The 22430-nt window shown below is 43.7% G+C and overlaps 1 protein-coding gene across 2 annotated transcripts in view; it reads right to left on the bottom strand.

Annotated features, from left to right (window-relative positions):
- CALN1 (calneuron 1) overlaps window positions 1-22430 on the bottom strand; it is a 466107-nt gene that overhangs the window by 18456 nt on the left and 425221 nt on the right. The window contains exon 5 of one of the 2 annotated variants that reach the window (XM_032607111.1): window positions 1877-2033. In XM_032607111.1, the coding sequence (XP_032463002.1) occupies window positions 1877-2033 (157 nt within the window). Of the gene's footprint in view, window positions 1-1373; window positions 2034-22430 lie in introns of those variants that run through there. The other variant, XM_032607110.1, reaches the window with a different exon arrangement.

Genomic DNA, 22430 nt, shown 5'->3' with positions numbered 1-22430 from the left:
AGAAATCAAGGTGTGAGTTACAAATAGTATTCCTTTTATTAAATAAGATCATGGATTTTAAAGCACAGTGCCTGGCCCTGGCCCTTATCAATCACCCCCAAACGCTAAGTGCTGCTAACGCTATATGCACTAGTCATTAAAGCAGACCCAGGAAGACTTCTATCTGGAAACCCTAAGTTAGCTATTTGTTTTATTAGTAGATGAGCTTTTGAGTAATAAAAAGACAGTGCTTAGAGTTCAGACTCTTTCCCAGGGCAGTCTGACCTTTCTGAAAGTACTAAGACTTGTGACATTTCTCTGAATAAAGCACCAATCCATGAACATAGGTTCTTGTGGAAAATGCAGTGCTCAGAAATACTCTTCCTACTCATTTCAAGAGTGTGTCTCACAGCAGGGTGACTAGAGCCCCCAAATACTTCTACCGTTTGAGCACTGAGTCTGTCAGCTAAAATCAAGATGGAACGGAGAAGCCAGGCCTGCTGTTTTCTCAAATTTCAATCCAATCTCTGCGCTCTTCACCCGTCCTCGTCCTCCCAATTCCCCTGCCTGCCCGCCTGCAGACGGCGTTGGCTGTGACCTTCCCGCCCTTGTGTGGTCCCTGCGGCTCCAACTCCAAACGCAGACATTGATGCTATGGTCCAAGTCCCAAGCAGGGCAACCAAGGCACCTTCTGGACCACAGCTGGGTTTTGTTGCCGTACGCAGCACTTTTGAAAATTTTCACTGTGAACGCCTTACAAGGAGGCATTGCTGTCACGTTGACCCCAATCCACCACTCCCTATTTCCCTGACGAGTTAATTTTGTCACCTCGGGGTATAAGCCACCTCCCGTTTCCTGTAGCAGTTCAGCCCTCACAGGGCCCACGGACACCCAGGTCTGGATGTACCACTGTGTCCACCTAGACAAGCTCAGCCCCGTGTTGTCTGCCTGTCGTGGGCCTCGGCTGATTCTAACACAGCAGCTCCCAAACCAAAGAACCAAATTCCATTCTGGTGTCTATGTGACAGCTTACCATCTGTACACATTGGCTTGTTGTAATGTTCAGAAAAAAAGAACCGAAAAAAACAGTAGACCTTTTAAAAAAGTCTCAACCTTAAATAAGTTAAAATTGCCCGTAGCCTGCTATGCTGTTTTAAGGTAATTAAACAAACTTCTGTACATCAGAGCTGTTAAAGCAGCTTTGATTTTCAAAGTTGGAAAGAGGTATTCAATTATTTAACTTCCCTGGAACTCTCTACTGATTAGGGAATAAGGTAGCCTATTTTTTTTTTTTTTAAGCTTTCCTTCGTGAGTCCAAGAAAAATGACCTCTCACGGGTCTCTTTTTTGACCCCAGGAGAGCCTTATTTTCTCGGTGGAGTTCATGAGAGTTTTTTCATGAGCAGGGCTTTTGTTGGCCAGTGTACATTCAGAGAGCATAGAATGGAGGTAATTCATTCATTCCTAAGGATCCTGTGAAGTAGGTGTAATTATCCTGATGTTTATAGGTGAGGAAACTCATTCAGAGAAGATACACCCCTTGCCCAAGGTCACACAATTAGCCACTGGACTTGACCCAGGTTTGCAGACACCCCATGCAGCCCCCACTAAATAAAGGCCAACACCACAAAGCCACTCAAGTCACAGACCTCAGGGTCACCGGAGGAAGGAAGGGTCAATACAGGTCTTGCAAAAATGCAGAGTTGGGGGAAAAAAGCAGAAAAAAAAGAAACCTACTACATCTTGGCAAAAAGGATCTTTTAACCTCGGTCCTGGATTTGTGGCTTCCGTCCAAGGCCACTTCGGCCCAAGAGACTGTAAACCCATTTTTCATACAGAGGATGTGGAACGGCTGGCCTAACCCAGACCAGGCAGAGAGCAGAAGCAGAGGTACCTACCGCCCTCAAACTCTGTCTGGCAGTTCCCCGAGGTCTCATTCAGGCTCTCTTCCTCGTTGATGATGATATTCTCAATGTCCTTCATCGTTAAGTGGTCCCGGAAGGCGTGATAGAGGATGTGCTTCAGCTCTTCCAGAGTTATCCTCTGCATGTCGAACTGTGGAGATAAAGAGGAGTGAGAGGGGAACTTCCCTGGTGGCACAGTGGTTAAGAATCCACCTGCCAGTGCAGGGGACATGGGTTCGAACCCTGGTCCGGGAAGATCCCACATGCCGCGGAGCAACTAAGCCCGTGAGCCCCACAACTACTGAGCCTGTGCTCTAGAGCCCGTGAGCCACAACTACTAAGCCCGCGACCCACAACTACTGAGCCAGTGTGCCACACTACTGAAGCCCACACGCCTAGAGCCCGTGCTCCGCAACAAGAGAAGCCACCGCAATGAGAAGCCTCCGCACCGCAACGAAGAGTAGACCCCACTCGTTGCAACTAGAGAAAGCCTGTGTGCAGCAACAAAGACCCAAGGCAGCCAAAAATCAATCAATCAAATTTACAAAAAGAAGAGAGGAGTGAGAGGGTCTGGGGCACTTGGGGGTGAGAACTCGGCTTGGGGCATGACCAGCAAGCCCTAAGCCTTCCTACAGAGATTTGTCCCAGCTTTTCAAGACATCAGATGAGCAGTTTTCTGCCACGCTCAGCTCCAGGCACACTTGTGAACTTCTCGGGAATTCAAGGAATGCGATTCCCCCCTCAGTAGAGAATCTTGGAGAAAAAGATGCCACCTGCTAGCTTGGTTTCCTACTCATCCAGCCATCTGCTGTCACCCCTCCACACCTCATGTACTTTGGAGTGTGTCACACTTCAGACAATGCATATGTCTCTAGAAAGTTTTAAATCTTCCAAGAAGCCAGCATGTATCTTGCTCTAACAAGATAAAATGCATGTTCCAAGCCATGTTTATGAGGAAGAACAGCTGAAAAAAAGGTGTAGCGTTTCCACTTGTGTTCTTCCGCTACAAGGGAGACGATTTGCTTTTCCACTCCATTTCTATCAGATTTGGTCATGTCACTTTCTTGGCCAATGAAATGTGAGTAGAACTAACATAGGTCACATCGATTAAAATCTTTAAGAGCCATTGCGTGGTTCTAGCCTGTGTCCTTTTCCTTCTGTCCTACAAAGAGGCTGTTCCTTCTGTGGGGTCCCAGAATGAGGATAAAGTGGAGAAGATAGCCCAAAAGGAGAAGTAATGGGAGTAACAAATGCCCTTCGCTGTAGCCATAGAGATTTGGTACAACTTGGTTTACGTCAACAATATAGAAATTAGTACGTAGAAATGAAAAGCTACTATAACAAAAATTCTAAAAGATGATGTATGGATTGCAGGGCCAGGAAAATAAGAAAGCTGTTATTGGAGGCTGGAAAGATAACAACCCATGTTATGCAGTAGCAAAACATTTGGTAAAGTTGTTTCCTGTGATAACTCAGAGGGCAGATACACATTGAATGGGTTTGTGGCTTTAGGTAAAAAGTTTGGGACACAGCAGGCTCTGGTTGCGATTGGTTGCTCATCTACAAGAAAGAGACGAGCTCAGAGTGAACTAAATCAGACAGAGAAAGACAAATACTGTATGATCTCACTTACGTGCGTAATCCACAAACCAACGAATAAAACCCGTATTCACGGATCCAGAGAACAGATGGGTAGTTTCCAGAGGCACGGGGGTGGGGAGTGGGTGAAATGGGTGAAGGGGGTCAAAAGGTACAAACTTCCAGTTATAAAATAAGTCCTGCAGATGTAATATCCAGCATGGTGACTATAGTTAATAACATTGTATTGTGTATTTGAAAGTTGCTAAGAGAATAGATCTTAAAAGTTCTCCTCAAAAAAAAAAAAAAAAAAAGTTCTCCTCACACACAAAAAATGTGTAACTATGTGTGGTGATGGATGTTAACTAGACCTCTTGTGGTGAGCATTTCACAGTATACACAAATTTCAAATCTTTATCTTATACATAGGAAACTGATATAATGTTATATGTTAATTATACTCAATTTGAAAAAAAGGTGATGAACTCAGGGAAGAATGGATTGTTTTGCAAGCCGGGAGCAGAGACAACCCCAACATTTCTGCTCTTGCAGCATTGAAAGAAGCAATCGTTTCTCATCTCCTACTAGGAAGAGAGAAAATTGAGAAATGCTATAAATAACAATCCAAGCCTATTAAAACAAATCAAAATGTCCCTTCTTAAAATCTCTGAATATGTTAGGTGGCTCTCCCAGAAAGCTGGTCATTAAGTTTAGAGAGAGAGAGGTATGTCTCAAAAATAATTTTGGATACTAGCAGAAACCAACTGGAGTTAAATGGATTTTTAAAAATGACTAACTTTTTGAGAGAGCCAAGAGCAAACAGCCTGGGACTAAAAGACTATGACTGTTCAAAACTTAAAATCATCTTTGGGCTCCCAACCTTCTATGGGCACAAGCCACTTTGAGGATAAGTTACAGAGGCCCCAAGAAGGGTATATCTTCCAATACCCCTGATAGGGATAGAGTAGGATAATTAGATAGTCAGTTTAGGAATCTCACTAGGGGATTAAGACAGAAAAGGAATTTTAAGGGAGTTTGGGAGACTGTTGTAAGCTAATAACCACTCAAGAAAAGAATCCAGTAACCTAGCAACAATCTACTCTACCTTGAAAGACCAGGTGCATCCAAGTGCCAGACACACTCAAGCCACAAACCCTGATATTTAAAACACAAGACAATAGATACGGGATGTGAATCCTGTTACATGAACTCAGAGAGTTAAGAGTCCTTGAAGAGTAGCATTTCTGCATGTGGCCAGGACAGAAATATAGGTGAAAGGGGAAAGAAACTAGGTGAAAGGGGACATTATACCAAAACCTGAGATAAATTACCATATTTTAGTAATATATATATGATCTAAATAGCACCATGACATCTGCCCAAGAATGAGGAAGAGGTGGTCTTCTCTCCTCCCCACGTTTTATTTGATTATAAAAATGTAGCCCTCTTTGTTCTCAGGGCTGTGTTTCCTTGCCAGCCCACTTGTATCTCCCACAAGCGTCCTATGCTGATAAACTCACTCTTGGCCTGCCGCTTTGCCTCACACTGAGTTCTTTCTGTGATGAGGCAAAAGAACCTGAGCTCCAGTCAGTCCTGACACCAGGTGAGTGGTTTTAATCAAAAGACAGCCATCATCAAAAAATCTACAAACAATAAATACTGGAGAGGGTGTGGAGAAAAGGGAACTCTCTTGCACTGTTGGTGGGAATGTAAATTGATACAGTCACTATGGAGAACAGTATGGAGGTTCCTTAAAAAACTAAAAATAGAACTACCATATGACCCAGCAATCCCACTACTGGGCATATACCCAGAGAAAACCATAATTCAAAAAGAGTCATGTACCACAATGTTCACTGCAGCACTATTCACAATAGCCAGGACATGGAAGCAGCCTAAGTGTCCATCGACAGATGAATGGATAAAGAAGATGTGGCACATATATACAATGGAATATTACCCAGCCGTAAAGAGAAACGAAATTGAGTTATTTGTAGTGAGGTGGATGGACCTAGAGTCTGTCATACAGAGTGAAGTTAGTCAGAAAGAGAAAAACAAATACTGTATGCTAACACATATATATGATCTAAAAAAAAAAAAAAAAGGTCACGAAGAACCTAGGGGCAAGATGGGAATGAAGATGTAAACCTACTAGAGAATAGACTTAAGGACACGGGGTGGGGAAGGGTAAGCTGGGACAAAGTGAGAGAGTGGTAGTGTATATATGGAAATATATACACTACCAAATGTAAAATAGATGGCTAGTGGGAAGCAGTTGCATAGCACAGGGAGATCAGCTGGGTGCTTTGTGACCAGCTAGAAGGGTGGGATAAGGAGGGTGGGAGGGAGATGCCAGAGGGAGGAGATATGGGGACATATGTATATGTATAACTGAGTCACTTTGTTATCAAGCAGAAACTAACACACCATTGTAAAGCAATTATACTCCAATAAAAATGTTAAAAAAAAAAAAAAGACACTGGGTTCTAGTCCCCTTCTAGTCAAGGATCGTGGATTCAAGTCCCAGCCCGTGGGTTCGAGTCCCAGTCTGAGCTTTGGCTAGGTTCGAGTCCCATCTGAGAAGGAGTGCAGTTTCACCCTCATCAGGTGAGTACAAAGAGAACAAGAGGAAAAGGATGGATCTCCCAGATGGTGATGAAATCATGCAACGACATCAAGCACCATTTCCAGGAAACACAACTAGGGTCTAATTAAGGAACATACCTCACCTCAAGGTCTGTTCAACGGGATTTCAGAATTGCTCCGAGACTTGGACTGCTATGCGTGTTCCATTGCTTGCTTTCTGGATGGGAATATTTTTGGTGGTTAACCTGACCCCGTTCCACTACTAAAAATTGAGTGTGTGTTGGGCGATGGGGTGGATTCAGGGGGGTAATTTGACTTTGCAGCTCATATGTCTCCAGATCATGAGAAGTCACACCCAGATTTGATGTACATCTTGAGATTCTACATCTTGTCTTCTGTTGTCATTGGATGGGACTTTTGAGTGTCTCCCTTGGGGAAAGGATGAGTATATTTTGTGGCTAAAGGGAGGGAAATAAATATTTATGAGCAAGAGTGTGGGCTGTAATTGGTTAGATTATTTCCAATGATTTCTTTCCCCTTCCTGTGAGAGGATTATATCTCCCTACCCATTAGCACCAGGCTTTGGCCAATTGAACGAGGGTGAAAGTGATCTATATGAAAGTGATGGAATTCCAAGGAGAAGTCTCAAGGTTATCCATGTGTTCTGCCATTTCTCTTTTTCTTCTGCCACAAAAACACACTAAATATGGGCCGTTCCTTCATCCTAGGTCCCAGAGTGAGTGCAACATGGCACTAATCCACAAAAGGCATGTAATCTGAGTGAGAAATAAACCCTGGTTATTAGCCACTAAGACTTCAGGATTTCTGCAGTATAACTCATCCAAGACTGAATACAGAAATCAATGTTTTAAGTTAGTCTGGATCATGATGGAAGGAAGTTTGAGACATTTTTTCCCCCTGCTTCCTTTGTAAAGCAATTCCTACCTGGCCTTCAATATGCCCCTTGTTCTGACAAATAAAATTGGGTTACTGGAACTTGCTGGAAACCTAAATGACTCAAGTTCAAAGCCATTTATATGAGTAAGAATAATTGAAGGGGGAGTGTGTGTGTGTAAAGCGGACTTGTTTTCTGCATCACAGTTTAATTGACTATGAAAGTGAATTCCGAGACACTTAGGGTTGACCCACGACATAATCTCCCTTTAGATTTGACAGGAGGGCATGTGGATATTAGCCTGGATATCGAGAGAAGCCTGGCAAAATGCATGGTGAGGGTGATGGACCTCACAGATGGGAAATCTGGGGCCCCTCTGCCATGGTTAGAGACAAAGAATGACAAAGTCAAAGAAACTCTGAGAAAATGAGTAACCATTTCCTGAAAGATCAATTTGAAGGACCAGAGTACCTGGAAAAACTCTCACCAGCTGAGAATTTGCTGAAATTCAGATATTAGGTGAAAAGAACTAGTCAGGGGCTGTAAAAAGAGAAGGAGATCAGCTCGGTGCTTTGTGACCACCTAGAGGGGTGGGATAGGGAGGGTGGGAGGGAGGGAGACGCAAGAGGGAAGAGATATGGGAACATATGTATATGTATAACTGATGCCCTTTGTTATAAAGCAGAAACTAGCACACCATTGTAAAGCAATTATACTCCAATAAAGATGTAAAAAAAAATAATTAATTAAATTTTAAAAAGAAAAAAAAAAGAGAAGAAAAAATGGAGATTCCAGAAATCTATAGTTTTCCTTTTATTTGGTTCTCTGGGTCATGTTTTAATGTGAGGATATTAATACTTAAGCAAAATCAGTTGAGTAGAATTCCATGTTTTCTGCATTGTCAGAATAGAGCTGTCTTTTACAAGTTTGAAAGAAATCACTATAAAACAATATGGGCACAATGCCAACAAGTATTTCTTCCATGGTGATCAATCCATTGAGCTTGTAAATTTTTCTTGAGTCAATTTTGATTTTTTTTTTTTTTTTTGCAGTACACGGGCCTCTCGCTGTTGTGGCCTCTCCCGTTGTGGAGCACAGGCTCCGGGCACGCAGGCTCAGCAGCCACAGCTCATGGGCCCAGCCGCTGTGCGGCATGTGGGATCTTCCTGGACCGGGGCACGAACCCGCGTCCCCTGCATCAGCAGGTGGACTCTCAACTGCTGCGCCACCAGGGAAGCCCTGAGTCAATTTTGAAATCACGTCCTTTTTCAGAAAACCAGCCAAAAGATTTTCATCACTGTTAGCATGTAACTATGCACAACAGTTCCACAATTTAAAATTTCTCTCAATGCTTCTTCTAGCCCATTTGGTATTTTTAACCCTATTTGCTTTTCTTTCCTCTAGGTTTGATTTTTGATGTTTTATTCTGTTTTTAGTGAATCTTGGTTAAAGATCCACTTTAGCCTGTACAGCTGCTATTTTTAGGAACCTAAGGAGTCTTCCCTTATGGTAAAACCTCTGTAGAGTCAATTACACAAATATAGTTATCCTTATTAATTGTATTATGTAGTCTTATAATTATCATCTGTATCTCGTATAACCTTAGTTTCTGGGGATGACTTGATGTGTCAAAGACCATGAGTAACACACTGCAGTCTGTGGAAAATAACTGCATCTCCACAAATTGTTTTTAGTCCTAATATTTTCTAAACGAGGCTATCCTTTACAGCAGAAAGATGGATTTCCTCATTCAACAAATGGTTATTGAGGCTGACTCCACACCAGACACTGTGATGGAGACACAAAGGTGAGCGAGATGTTGATTGCTTTCAAAAGCCAAGCAAATGAGTGATTTTAATTCAGTGGGATAACTCGCTGTGATAAGGGCCACCCAGGATGGCTTGGAAACCCCTGGGGAATGTAAAAGCTCACAGGTCCATCAAGTGGCCATGTGTTGAGTTTGGAGCTCGAGAAGGTGGTCGGGGGACGAGATGAGAGCTGTGGGCGGGGTGTGAGTCAATAAAGGCCATGGAGAGGAGCTTGGTTGTTGTTGTTTTTATTGGAGTAGAGTTGCTTTACAATGTTGTGTTCGTTTCAGGTGTACAGCGAAGTGATTCAGTTATATAGATCTATATATTCCTTTTCAGGTTCTTTTTCATTATAGGTTATTACAAGATACTGAATACAGTTCCCTGTGCCATGCAGTAGGTCCTTGTTTATTTTATATTTAGTATGTGCCTCTGTGAATCCCAGACTCCTAATATATCCCTCCCCCTCCTCTTTCCCCTTTGGTAACCATAAGTTTGTTTTCTATGTCTGTGAGTCTGTTTCTGTTTTGTAAATAAGTTCATGTGGGTCATTTTTTTTTTTTTTTTAAGATTCCACATATACGTGATACACTTGTCTTTCTCTGTCTGACTTGCTTCACTTACTAGGATAATCTCAAGGTCCATCCACAGCTTGGTTGTTTTTTGCTTGTTTGCTTTTACTTTTTCATTGTGGTAGAATATACATAACACACATTTACCATTTTATCCATTTTTAAGGGTCCAGTTCAGTGGCATCAATGTCGTAGTGTTTATTCCTCTTTGAGGCTGAACAATATTCCATCGTATGTATACTTTGTTTTTCTATTTATCCATCCCTGAATACTGGTATTGCTTCTGCCTTGTAGCTGTTACTGCTATGAATGTAAGTGTCCAAGCATCTGCTCGTGTCCCTGTTTTCAGTTTTTTGGGGTATATACCTAGAATTGGAATGGCCAAATCAATGGTAATTCTATGTTTAATATTTTGAGGAATGGAGCTTAGTTTTACCTTTTGGGTAGGATGGGGTGCCACGAAAGGATTTTCAACAGAGAACTCACTTCATCGTGATTGAGCCTGAGAAAAATTACCCTTTGCCGGCACAAGCTGCAAGATGACCGGAGGGAAGGCTATTGAAATAACAGGTTTAGAAACTATGGTGGTGTTGAAGTAGCCTGCCAGGCCCAAGATGAAGACAATTCTGCCCCGGGGTGTCACGCCAGCAAACCAAAACCTAGATAACTTTCATGTCCCTGTAAACACTCCTCTTGACCAGAAACACCGTATGTCCAGTCGGCCAACGCCCAAATGCCAACCCAACTCCGGGCTTTCTCACGCCAAACAAGGGTGACCTTGTGACCCCAGCCAATCAAATATTTTCTGTTTTTTCTCTTCTTTTTTCTTTATCCTATAAGAGCTTCCTGCCTTCTACCCCATTTTGCAGTTCTCGGAATGGAGCCTGTCCGCTTCATGAAATGTTAAATAAAGTTTGCTGATATGGCCGAAATTGTCTTCTTTAATCATTTTTTAACTGTGGACTGTGGTGACAGAGAGCATTCAAAAGCCATGTAAGAGAGTTTGACAAGATGACTCGTGTGTGGAGGGTGAAGCTCAGTGAACCAATCAGGATCACACCTGGGTTTTACGTTCAGCCGAATGGGAACTGAGGAAGAAAAGGCCTGGAGAGAAAGGTGACGTGAAATTATGGATGTGTGCATTGGCGGTTCTGGAGGGACAGCCCAACAGAACAGCCCAGGAGGCAGTAGGATGTACAAATATGGGCTAATGACCTGGAAGTCATTTGCATACAGATGATAATAAAAGTCATCAGAAAAGATGGTAACACCTGGGAAGAGCGTACTGGGTACGAAAAAGCCCAGGAAAGGCACTGGGAGGATATCAAGATAAACGGATGGGCAGCCTCCCTTACAGAATGCGTGAGGTATGTGTGATATTAGGAGTTATAGTAAGTATATATTTTGGTCTTCCGTCCATTGTTCCTGGCTCACATCTCCCCACACCCTTGGAATTTCTTAAGTGATAAACGCCGTAGAGCATCTTTGTCATATTTGGTTTCTTGTCCTCAGTTCCTGAAATCACATCAGAGCCATAAATGGGTGTCTCATTATTCATAACAAGCCCCTTTCATCCACAACGGAGTTTATGTTAATGAGGTGACTTTTGGAAATCCTCTAAAGATGGAGGAGATGGTCACCGGAGGAATCAGTCATAAATAGAGGGTTGGAACTTTCAGTCTCATCCCCTGCTATCCAGGGAGGAGAGAGGGGCTGGAGATTGAATCAATCACTCATGGCCAATAATTTAATCAACCATGGCTATGTCGTGAAGCCTCCATAAAAACCCAGAAGGAGGGGGTTTAGAGAGCTTCTAGGTGAGTGAACCAGAATGCATCCATGTGCTGCCATGCCAGGCCCCCACCTCCATGAGGACAGATGCCTTTTTGTTTGGGATCTCACCCTATGTATCTAGCCATTGATTTGTATCCTTTAATAGCCTTGTAATAAACTGGTAATCTAGTTTACTAAACTAAATCCGTTTACTAAACGGATTTCCTGAGTTCTGTGAGCTGCTCTAGCAAATGAATAGAACCCAAGGGGTGGGTTGTGGGAAACTCCGATTTACAGGCCAATCAGGAGCACAGGTGAGAAGCTGGACTTGTGATTGGCATCTGAGGTGGTGGCGTCGGGGGCAGTCTTGTGAGCTCAAGTCCTTAACTTCTGAGATCCGATATAGTCTCTGGGTAGAGAGTGTCAAAATTGAGTTGAACTGTAGAACACCCAGCTGGTGATGGAGAATTGCTTGGTGGTGTGGGGAAAAGACCCACACATTGGAAATGGGTACCGAATTGTACTGTGCGTTGTTATCAATACACACAATCTGTCATTAAAAATATTTAAGTGCCTTCTATTGGAAAAAGCATCTGTTTATACATCAATATGGCTGTGCTTGCTTTCTTTCTGTGTGCATTTTCCATTAAACATCTCTCCTTTGGTTTTTAAACTTTGTGTTATATTATACACACGTCTTTTTAAAAAGGTATGTCTCTTGGGAGGGATAAATTAGGATTTGGGGATTAAAATATACACACTACTATATATAAAATCATAACCAACAAGGACCTACTGTATAGCACAGAGAACTGTACTCAATATCTTGTAATAACCTATAGCGGAAAATAATCTAAAAAAGAATATATATATGATATACACACATTTCATATATATGTATATATATATACATACATATATATACTCACACATAACTGAATCACTTTCCTGTACATCTGAAACTAACACAACACTGTAAATCAACTATATTTCAATAGAAGTTTTTTACAAACTTCAAAAAAAGGTATGTCTCATAAAGAGAATGTACATTTCTTACAAAGAGAATAGAGTTGGATTTTAAAAAAATCTAACGTGAGATTCTTTGCCTTCCAATGGTGGAGTCTAGTTACATTTTCATATATTGTTATAAACATGTTTGGCTGTACTTCTGTTAGTTCACCTCCTGCTTTCTAGCCTTCAGACCTTCCTTAGGTTTTCCTTGCCTTTTGTCTTTTGAAAAAAGAAAACCCTACAGTTGTCCTAGTTTTGATTATAGTGGTGGATATCTTTCCATTTATCAACTGCATTACTTAAGCCATAATTTCTTATATTATCAAATTCAAGAAATTAAACTGCATTTTCTCATCTTTCCTTACGTATGATAAGAAAATTTATAAACCTTCATGTTCCTATCTCTTACCTGACACTTTATAGTCTTCATAAGTTTAATTTGAGATTTATCATGACACGTTTTCTACTATTTGCATCTTGTTCTAGAGTATTTGGCTTCTGCGTTTAATTTTGTAACATTTATAACAGCTACTGCTATTTCATTGTATTTAATTGACTTCAATGCTCAGTTCCATTTTTCTATGACTCTCCCAACCCTGAGTACCTGACTTCCATCCAATTATCTGCTACAAAAATTAAAAAAATAGTTTGACAATGAAGCATTTGTGAACATTACATTTTCTGAGTTCTTCTAATCTGATAATACTTCCCCATTCCCCACATCCCAAGACAGACAACTTAGTTTGGTAGAAAATTCTAGAATCGCACAAAATTTCCCCTCCAAGCTCCATTGGAACTTCTCCAGTTCCAGTGTTGTTTATTGCAGGGGAGGAGCAAAGAGATTGGATGGTGGCCTAAGCTTTCACTTTGAAGATCATTTTTGTTTCTTCCTGGACACTAGTAGGAATATTTCATTAGCCGTGAAACTAAAAAAATGTTTTCCATGCTCTGCTAAACGATATGTTTTTGCATTAATCTTGGCTGGAATTTTGTGAGGTGGCTTTTTAAAAAAATTAATTAATTCATTTATTTTTGGCTGTGTTGGGTCTTCGTTTCTGTGCGAGGGCTTTCTCTAGTTGTGGCAGGCGGGGGCCACCCTTCATCTCGGTGCGCGGGCCTCTCACTGTCACGGCCTCTCTTGCTGTGAAGCACAGGCTCCAGACGCACAGGCTCAGTAGTTGTGGCTCACGGCCTAGTTGCTCCGCGGCATGTGGGATCTTCCCAGACCAGGGCTCGAACCCGTGTCCCCTGCATTAGCAGGCAGATTCTCAACCACTGCGCCACCAGGGAAGCCCTGTGAGGGGGCTTTTAATTTTTACACCAATGTCATTTTCTGCCTCCTGTTTCCTGACAATCACTTTGGTTCTTGTCTTTCTCCTGTTCTATCTAATACGTTCCTTTCTCCAGAACACGAATGCTTCTTAGATTTCTATTCTTTGTTTCCAAAGTTTTCGTGTTTTTTTTTTTTTTTTTTTTCGGTACGCGGGCCTCTCACTGTTGTGGCCTCTCCCATTGCGGAGCACAGGCTCCGGACGCGCAGGCTCAGTGGCCATGGCTCACGGGCCCAGCCGCTCCGCGTCATGTGGGATCCTCCTGGACCGGGGCACGAACCTGTGTCCCCTGCATCGGCAGGCGGACTCTCAACCACTGTGCCACCAGGGAAGCCCCAAAGTTTTCATTTTTTTCTCTAATAATTTTCATCACTTTGTTTTGTATTTCACATTACTCATTTTTTTTTGTTTTGCACTGTTAATTCTGTTCCTACTGTCTCTGGAGAAGATTTTAATTCTGCAGTGTAATTTTGTTTCCTTCCATAATCTTATTATTTTATATTATTTATTGTATTATGTATTATATGATTATTTTATTTACCCATTCCTTTTGTGTCCCAGTTGGTTATGGTTGCTACTTAAAAAAAAAAAATCTAACAATCTCTTGCATCACTTTTAAAGATTAAAATATTAAAGAACATGAGACAGGCTTCTCCTACCATTCTCACATGATTAGCTCCTCCTCTGCATTCTTTTTCTTAGGCTTGTTAAATTGTAATTAATCCAATGTTATAGTTGTTATTGTTTCTGTTTCCGAATACATAAATGAGAAACACACGACCCAAATGCGCGACTTGCCAAAGGAGAGAGTGGCTAGGATGTTCCTGGGTCCTATTGTCCAGTTGGTTGTGGGGATTTTCGCTGAGCATCAGGCACTGTGCGTGTCCATGAGCCGCTCTGTGGATACAGATTTTCTCTTGCTCAGGAAGCCTGGTTCTCTTAAAGTGGGAAGATGGCTGTTCATCCTTGATTCATCTAGCCCAGTGATTCTAAAGTGTGTTCGTTCCCTGGACCAGCGGCACCAGTATCACCCAGAAACTAGCTGGAAATGCAGAATTCCAGCCCCATCCCAGACCTCATGAATCACAGGCTTTGGGGGTGGGTCCTGGGAACCCGTATTTAACAAGCCCTCCAGAGGATTCTGATGTTAGGTTTGAACTAAGGCATATAAAGTTCTAGTCCAGAAAGAAGATCCTTCTCCCAGCACATGGCTGCCCACCATGGTGGCAAAACATCCAGGCCTTCCTGCTGTGCTTTCCAGGAATTATAGTCTCTAAATAGGTGCATGTGACCCTTCTGTGATGGGTCATAGAAGTCAGGCAGCTCTGTGGCGCCGACAGAAAAAGAAGATCATTTTCTCAAGATCCCCTCTGTTCTTCTCTTCTGGGGAATTGATGTAAACGATGGGGGTGTCAAAGGATTCCCCTGGCCTTTCGGGGGTCCCCTCTCCTAGTTGGACTCACAGGGAGAAGCATGCAGGATTGGCTGCAAGCTGGACCCTCTAGACCCCCCTCCCTCCACCAGCTCAGGGGGTTCAAACAGGGGCAGCACTGGAGCCTCGGGCCCCCCAGATCTCTTTACCACTGCTCTTCCACTGGGAGTTACTTTTGTCTGTTGATCGGCCTCTGCCAGCAGCTGGTGAGGCCTCTGAGGGCGTGCACTGCACCTTACACAGTGTTTACACCCAGTCCCTTTACAGAGCCTGGTCCCAGCTGGATGCAGGACATACGTTTGCTGAATGAATAAATGTGACTTCTCCATTTGCTCCAAAGCAAAGACTTTCCTATGCCTTCTCTCCCCCACTCAGTGTTCCCCCACCAAATCCATGAGAAGGCCAGGAAGAGCTCCCAGTGCAATGAAACTTCCCATGATCAGATTCCCTATCTTTTCAATGTGAACGAGCAGGGGTGCCTGTGTCTCCAGGCAAGTCCTGAATCCTTGATGGGATGAAATGCCCGGCTGCTGTTAGGACGGAGCTCTCTGCTGTCTGCCGGGTGCTCTGCTCTCTGAGGCCTTGGCCCCCAGGCCCCGCCCCTGCCTCCTGCCGAGACCTGCCCAGCTGGAGGCCGCATCTTCCCCGACCAGCTTTTAGGTGAATCCAAATATTTCAACTTTCACAGAAGGGATTAGTATGTGGGCATCTTTGGGGCCATTATTTGAAGTGACTTTGGTGACACAGTTGCTTCCTCTTCTGAGAGAAGGGTGAGCTGAATAAGCAGTGGGACAAGCCCATGTTTATTCTTTTCTCTGCCCATCATCAAAAGGCATGATGCCACAGAGAAAGAGGGCTGCAGGGAAGCGCAGTGGGTCAGAGCTTCCCAGCCAGGGGGTGGAATTGGTTACAGTTTGCCACGGTGGTGACCCCTATACTCTGGGGCATTTGGACAGGATCTCGGGCAGAGTCCCATCCACATGGCTAATCCATTTATCTGGGTGCAGCATAAAAATATAGCCATCTTCTAAGTGTGCCCTGAGCATTAATGCGGCAAGGTCATGCAAGGTCATTAGAGCTACAGAACTTCCTGCCTGCGCCTTCCGTTTCATGGTTGGCTCCCCACCACGGGCAATACAGCTTCCCCTGTCTAAGAAGGAGACCCTCCCAAAGGGTGTGTCTTGCCATCAGCCTGCCAGTGGTGCCTAGTTGTGACGTGCGGACACAACACCAGTGTAACCAGAGAGACTCCTGCAGTCATTCCTGGCTCCAAGATTTTCCCCACACGAAGAATTAAACAGTGAGATTGAAATGCAAGGTGTTGGGAGTCCCCCTCCTTGCCATGAGCAAAGAGGCAGACACCTGGAGCCTTAGACAAGATGCACAGGTTGGGCAAAGAAATGGGAGGCTGGTAAAGGCACTGAAAAAACAACAGTCAGTGCCAGGCTGGGATGGCTCCGTCTGGACTCGCACAGGTGTCCCTGCCCTTGGGACGGGGGACATGACGACACAGAGGGAGGGAAAGCACTGTGCTCTTCAGTCTCACAAGGAATCGGATCAAGTCAGGGACTGGGTCCTAACTCGTGGTTCAGCCTCTGCAAATGCCCCCTGGAATGCAGGGGCGACTCAGAAGAAAGATGAAAACCCACAATCACGCCAAAACTGAGATTGAGCACCTATTTACTGCCACAGTCTGGAAGGAATTTTCCACCCCCTGCAAGCCCTATGGAGCAGACATGTGACCCAGAGTCTCTGGCTGACACGGACAAGCTTTGCCCTCTGGAAAAGAGTCTCCACTCTGAATGACGTCAGGAAGGGGCTAACACTCTCGGCAGGTTCCCCTCCCCAGTCTCTGCTCCTGAAGCAGCTCAGACCCCAGCCCTTCCGGGCAGTGATTCTCCTTCTGTTCCTTTTCAAGGGTGCTCGACCACAAGGCAGGTTGGAGGGGACGCTGAAGTGGCCCATTTCCCCCCACTGCTGGCCAGTACCCGATAGACAAGGTGGGCTTTGTCTGCTCCCACCTCTGCCCTCATTTCCGTGTGTTTCTGCTCAGCCCACAGGAGGTCGCAGTAGTACTTCCAGCTCCATATTTCTTATAGGGCGTGGCTCTGAAACCGAGACAACCCCATCAGTGATGCTCAGTTGAAGAACTGGCCTCCAAGCCCTGGAGGAAACTATGCACATACTGATACGTTTTAGCCAGAGTCCAGGGTCACGTTGACTCTATGTGGCTGTTGCCTCATCACAGAGCCCCGGCTACACGGAAGATGTGTTTGACTACAGTGTGGGTAAGGAGGGGCTGCATTTCAATTGGCAGTGCCTTTCTACATGAAGAGCTGTAATATGGAGAACTTGCCTGGGAGCTGTACCCACTGATGGGTCCTCTGGCTGCAGATCTGAGAAAGCACATCCCCCAGGAATGGACTATTTGGATACCAAGTGCTTAGCATCCAGCTGGCCTGTCTGGTAGCAGGTAGGAGGAAAGGCTAGATGGATGCATGGCAAGCTTCTTCTGTGCCAGGTACATCACAGACGTGGCCTCACTTAAGCCTCACAGGGGTTAACGCACTGAGGAGGTGGAGCCTACGTTATGCCCATTTTACAGATAAAGATGTCAGAGTTCAGAGAGGTTAAATAATGTAGCAGAAGACAAGGAGATATATGATTTTAGATTTGGTATGAACTGTCTGTGTGCACAAGTGTGAACCTGTGGGAGCTCCAGAGTTATTTCTACTGCCCTAGAAGTGGGTTTTGTAGTAGGTTGAATAATGGCCCCAAAGATACCCACATACTAATCCCAGGAATTTATAAACCTGTTCCTTTACATGATAAAAGGGACTTTGCAGATGTGACTAAGTGAAGGGCCTTGAGATGCAGGATTGGGGGGGTGGGGTGGAGATTACCCTGGATTATCTGGGTGGGCGCTAAATGTAATCACCAGGGTCCTTCTGAGAGGGAGGCGGAGGGAGATTTGGCTAAAGAGGAGAGGCAACATAACGAAGGAAGCAGAGACTGGAGTGATGCTCTTGAAGATGGAGGAAGGGGCCATGAGCCACGGAATGCAGGCGGTCATCAGAAGCTGGAAATGATGGGGAAACAAGAGTCTCCCCTCAGAGGCTCCAGAAAGAACACAGCCATGCTGACACCTTGATTTCAGCCCAGTGAAACTGATTTCCGACTTCTGATCTCCAGGACTCTAGGAGAATAAATCTATATTGCTTTAAACCACAAAGCGTGTGGTCATTTGTTACAGCAGCAACAAGAATCTAATACAGGTTTACGGTTAGTTTTTGTTTATAAAGTAAAGGCATTTTTGCCAAGAGCTCACTTAGGTCTGGGAAGAAGTCATCTCATTTTCCCAAGTTTGGACACAGGGTACGTCGTGCTTTGTTGGGCGAGGGTGTCACAGCTACTGGACCGCGCAGTCTGGGGGCACAGTGTAAATGGTGAACACTTTCGCAAAGAGCTGGTTTCCATGAGATACAGGCAGAGGGTCCCGACAGGGAGCCCACTCTAGCCAACCCCTGGGAGATGTTTGCAGAGTCTGTGGTGTCTCAGGATGATGCAATGGAAAGATGGGAAACACGCAGGAGAGCATAGGAATAGTATTCATGTCCTCACAGCAACTCTTGAGACTAAAAAACATACGAAATTCCCCTTTGCACATCCAAAAGGATGTGCTGATGGGCCCATGTGGTTCATTTTATTAATGTGAGACAGGGCTAAGGCAAGTATGCAAGACAGATCTGACTGAAGGGGAAGGCATAATGAAGAAGCCTCTGTGCGTGTGTGTGTGTGTGTGTGTGTGTGTGTGTGTGTCATGCACACATGCATGCGTCCTTAGTAGGAATAAATTGAGAAAAGGTCCATAACCTTGGTTTCTGTGTAGGCACTGTCGTGTACAGGCTGCGTGACCCAGTGAAAGCTACTGAACTTCTCTGTTCCTCAGTTTTCCCTATGAAAAATAGAGATAATGTTATTTATGTCGTAGGGCTGCAATGTGGATAAAGGTCTTTTTATTTTCAAACGCACACTTCCTTTCTCTTTATACATTTTCATTCTCCAACCCTTTGTTTTGCTGTGGCTCATACGTGAAAAGTTAAGTGGAACCCGAGTCACCGGGTTAGTTACCACAGACGTAAGACTCAACTGATGCCCAGATGCTACGTCCAGAGTCGTTTCCTCACACCTTGGTTGGCAACGGTGGTTGTTTCAGAAAATAAGCCTAATCAGCTGAGTTATCTGCACCATGATGAAAATAAATGCAGAAACGAGTTCAGAATATACGGCCGAGGGGGTTGATGGAAATGTCTTATGTGCAAGGACTCGCAACCTAAAACAGGTTCTGCCACTATCTAAGTGTCCTTAGTCAGGTCACTTAATAGCTTGGACTCTGTTTCCTCAACCACTGAATAGGTAATATTAATAATGAAAAGAATAATAAGACTAGTAATAATGAGAGAATAACAGTAATAATGGCAAGAAGAATACCTGCCTTATCCACCTCAGAGAGATTTTGTATCAAATCAAATAAGAAATGTTAAATCTTTTTAGTGAAAAATGCAAGGTAATAGGAATATAAGGCATAATTTTGATAGCTGTTCATGATGGGATATCCAATCTCATCTCTGTCTTTAGGTTCACAGTATCCACGTCTGCTCCAGGCTGGAGGTTGAAGTTGGTCAACACATAATTCTGTCTGAGAAGGGACTTCAGTTCCTCGTGGCCACAGCACACCCACTTTTCTTTCTCATTTAGAGAATGTCATTTATGCTTTTAGGATTCTCCTGACAGCCTCCATCTGGCTTTCAGCAAAGCAATAGGATGAGACATCATTGCATCACTTGTTTCACTCAGGGACATTCCTTTTACTACACCCATAACTCTAGACAAGTCATTCTTGGTGAATATCTTCAGAGAGACGAGAGCCATTTCTGACGGGATGGGGGTAGGAGGGAGAGCGAAACAGCAACCAATGCGTTGAGGAAAACCCCCAGGCATGAAGAGAAACACTTGGCAAATGGAAATACTCAACAAAAGGGGCCTTGAATACATTGCAGCGTTAAAGCAAGAAGAGGAATTGAATAAGATCTAGTGACAATTAAGAGACGTGAAGAATGGAAAATATGGGATGTAAAGTGGATGAAGAAAAGAAAAGGTGACCAAATAGAGGCTAAAGAATCAGAAGGCCCAAATCAAATGGGTCTAGGCTAAATGGAGAGTAGGAAACAAAAGGAGTATGTAGAAGTGAGAGAAAAGAATGGCAGTGTAAGGCTGTGTGTCCCTTCCATGTTATAGACATATTAGCACCAATTGTTAAGAATTAAGAGAACTAAGATACTTTGTTCTGAGACTGAGATGTGTAACCTAGATGGTTTTTTTCTTAGAACCCATAATTAGTTAGAATATACTTGACCCAATTTTGTTTCCCAGAGGAAACCCCACACAGTTCAGAGACCTCCTTTTTCCTCTAGGAAACAACCAGACAGGAGTCCAAGGTTAGGCCCATGGTCCTCTGTTCATCACCCAGATCACAAAGGCAGACTGCGTTAAGCCCTTTGCCTCTTTGTTTTAGTAATTGGATTACAAATATGGTGTGTGGGAATGTAGGGTGGCACTCTGTTTTATTAACCAGACCACAAGCATGACACTTGGTTAAGCCCCTGGCCTTCTGTTTTAGGAACGGATCACAAATGCAACAGTGTGGTCAAGCTGTACGGTCATGTGTTCACTAACCAGAATGCCAATATGGCACTTGGGTAAGTCATGCTTCCTTCTGTTTGTTTCACCAGATCACAAATAAGGCACGTGCTTAGGAATTACAACTCTCTGTTGTAGTAACCAGATCACGAGCATGGCACGTGGGTAAGTGGTAGAACTTTCCAACTTAGGAAGCAGACTACAACCTCAGCCTGTGGTTAAGCTGTGGCCTCTCCCTTTTAATAAACAGATCACACAGATGGCAGGTGGCATTGCCTCTCAGACACAAAGTGAGTGCACGGCTAAGCTGTACAGGGCCACATTTATTGGATTCAGTTACACATCCCAGCCTCATTTAAAAAAATTTTACTTGTTGCCTATGAAAATATAATTAAAGAAAAACAAACATTTTATAGTAACGAGAAAACTGAGGCCATAAAAGCACTTAAAAAGGCAGATCAAGATCGTGCCCAGGAAGTTAGGGAGTTGAGGCTAAGGATTCTGGAAGAAACACACCAACTGCACCAGACTGGGTGATGTGAGGGCATCAGAGCAGCAATGGGATAGACCAAGGACACTCCATTTGAAGTTCTTTTGCAATTGTGGATCATCACACTGGAGAAGAGATGGATGTTATAATTTGAATTATTGCAAAGCAAATATTTACCCCTCCCCCCATTTCTACCGTTGACTGGAAAATATTCCTGTCCCATTGGTGTTAGACTTGGTCACATGACTTGCTTTGCCCAGTGAGATGGTAGTGGGTGTGACATGAGCAGAGGCAGTTGGGTACGCCCTCTCACACAATGACTCGTCAATGAGAAAACGTTCCCCAAGTTTCTGCTGCCTGGGCCCAGAATGAACACACGTGGGGCAGACCTGGACCCAACTTGCACTAGAAGCAGAGCCTCCCAGCTGAGCCTCAGCTGCCTTGCAGACCCACGAACATCTGTATCAGTGCTTCTTGCTAAGTCATTGTGTTTTGGGGTGACTTGTTGCACAGAAACATTAATTGACATGCTTGGAATTTCCAAGGGCAAGAGACGTCACATGATAGGAGCAGGAAGCAGCACAAAGGAGAAGGCCATGCAGCTGGACGTGGCTCTGGAATGGAGGTCAAGTCCAACAGAGACAGAGATGGAAAGTTGACCTAGGTTCACCGGCTTTACCCTTCTGGAGAAGCAGCCCCACAGAGATGAACTTCCATTAATGGACTTGCACAATAGCCAAGACATGGAAACAACCAGATGTGGCACATATATACAACAGAAGACTACTCAGCCATAAAAAAAGAATGAAATAATACCATTTGCAGCAACATGGATGGACCTAGAGATTATCATACTAAGCGAAGTAAGTCACTTACATGTGGAATCTAAAATATGACACAAATGAACTTATCTATGAAACAGAAACTGACTCTCAGACAGAGAACAAACTTGTGGTTGCCATGGGGGAGAGCGTGGGGGAGGGACGGGTTGGGAATTTGGGATTAGCACATGCAAAGTATGATGTAGGGAATGGATAAATAACAAGGTCCTACTGTACAGTACAGGGAACTATATTCAATATCCTGTGATAAACCATAATGGAAAAGAATATGAAAAAGAATGTATATATATATGTATAACTGAATCACTTTGCTGTACAGCAGAAAGTAACACAACAGTGTAAACCAACTATACTTCAGTAAAATAAAAAAAAAAGAAGTGTTGCTGCCTTACTGAGACTTGTACTATTTTATGGCAAATTCTCTTCCATTATTCATCTTTCTTTATGCAAAGGATGGGTATATGGGAGGAAATGAACACATACAAAGTTTGCAACCTGTGAAAAAGACTCAAGACATAAAAACTGCAGGA

Source organism: Phocoena sinus, chromosome 15, assembly GCF_008692025.1.
Source record: "Phocoena sinus isolate mPhoSin1 chromosome 15, mPhoSin1.pri, whole genome shotgun sequence".
Taxonomy (NCBI): Eukaryota; Metazoa; Chordata; class Mammalia; order Artiodactyla; family Phocoenidae; genus Phocoena; species Phocoena sinus.
Note: the sequence above shows the minus strand (reverse complement) of the source record. Positions and strands in the feature narration are given on the sequence as shown.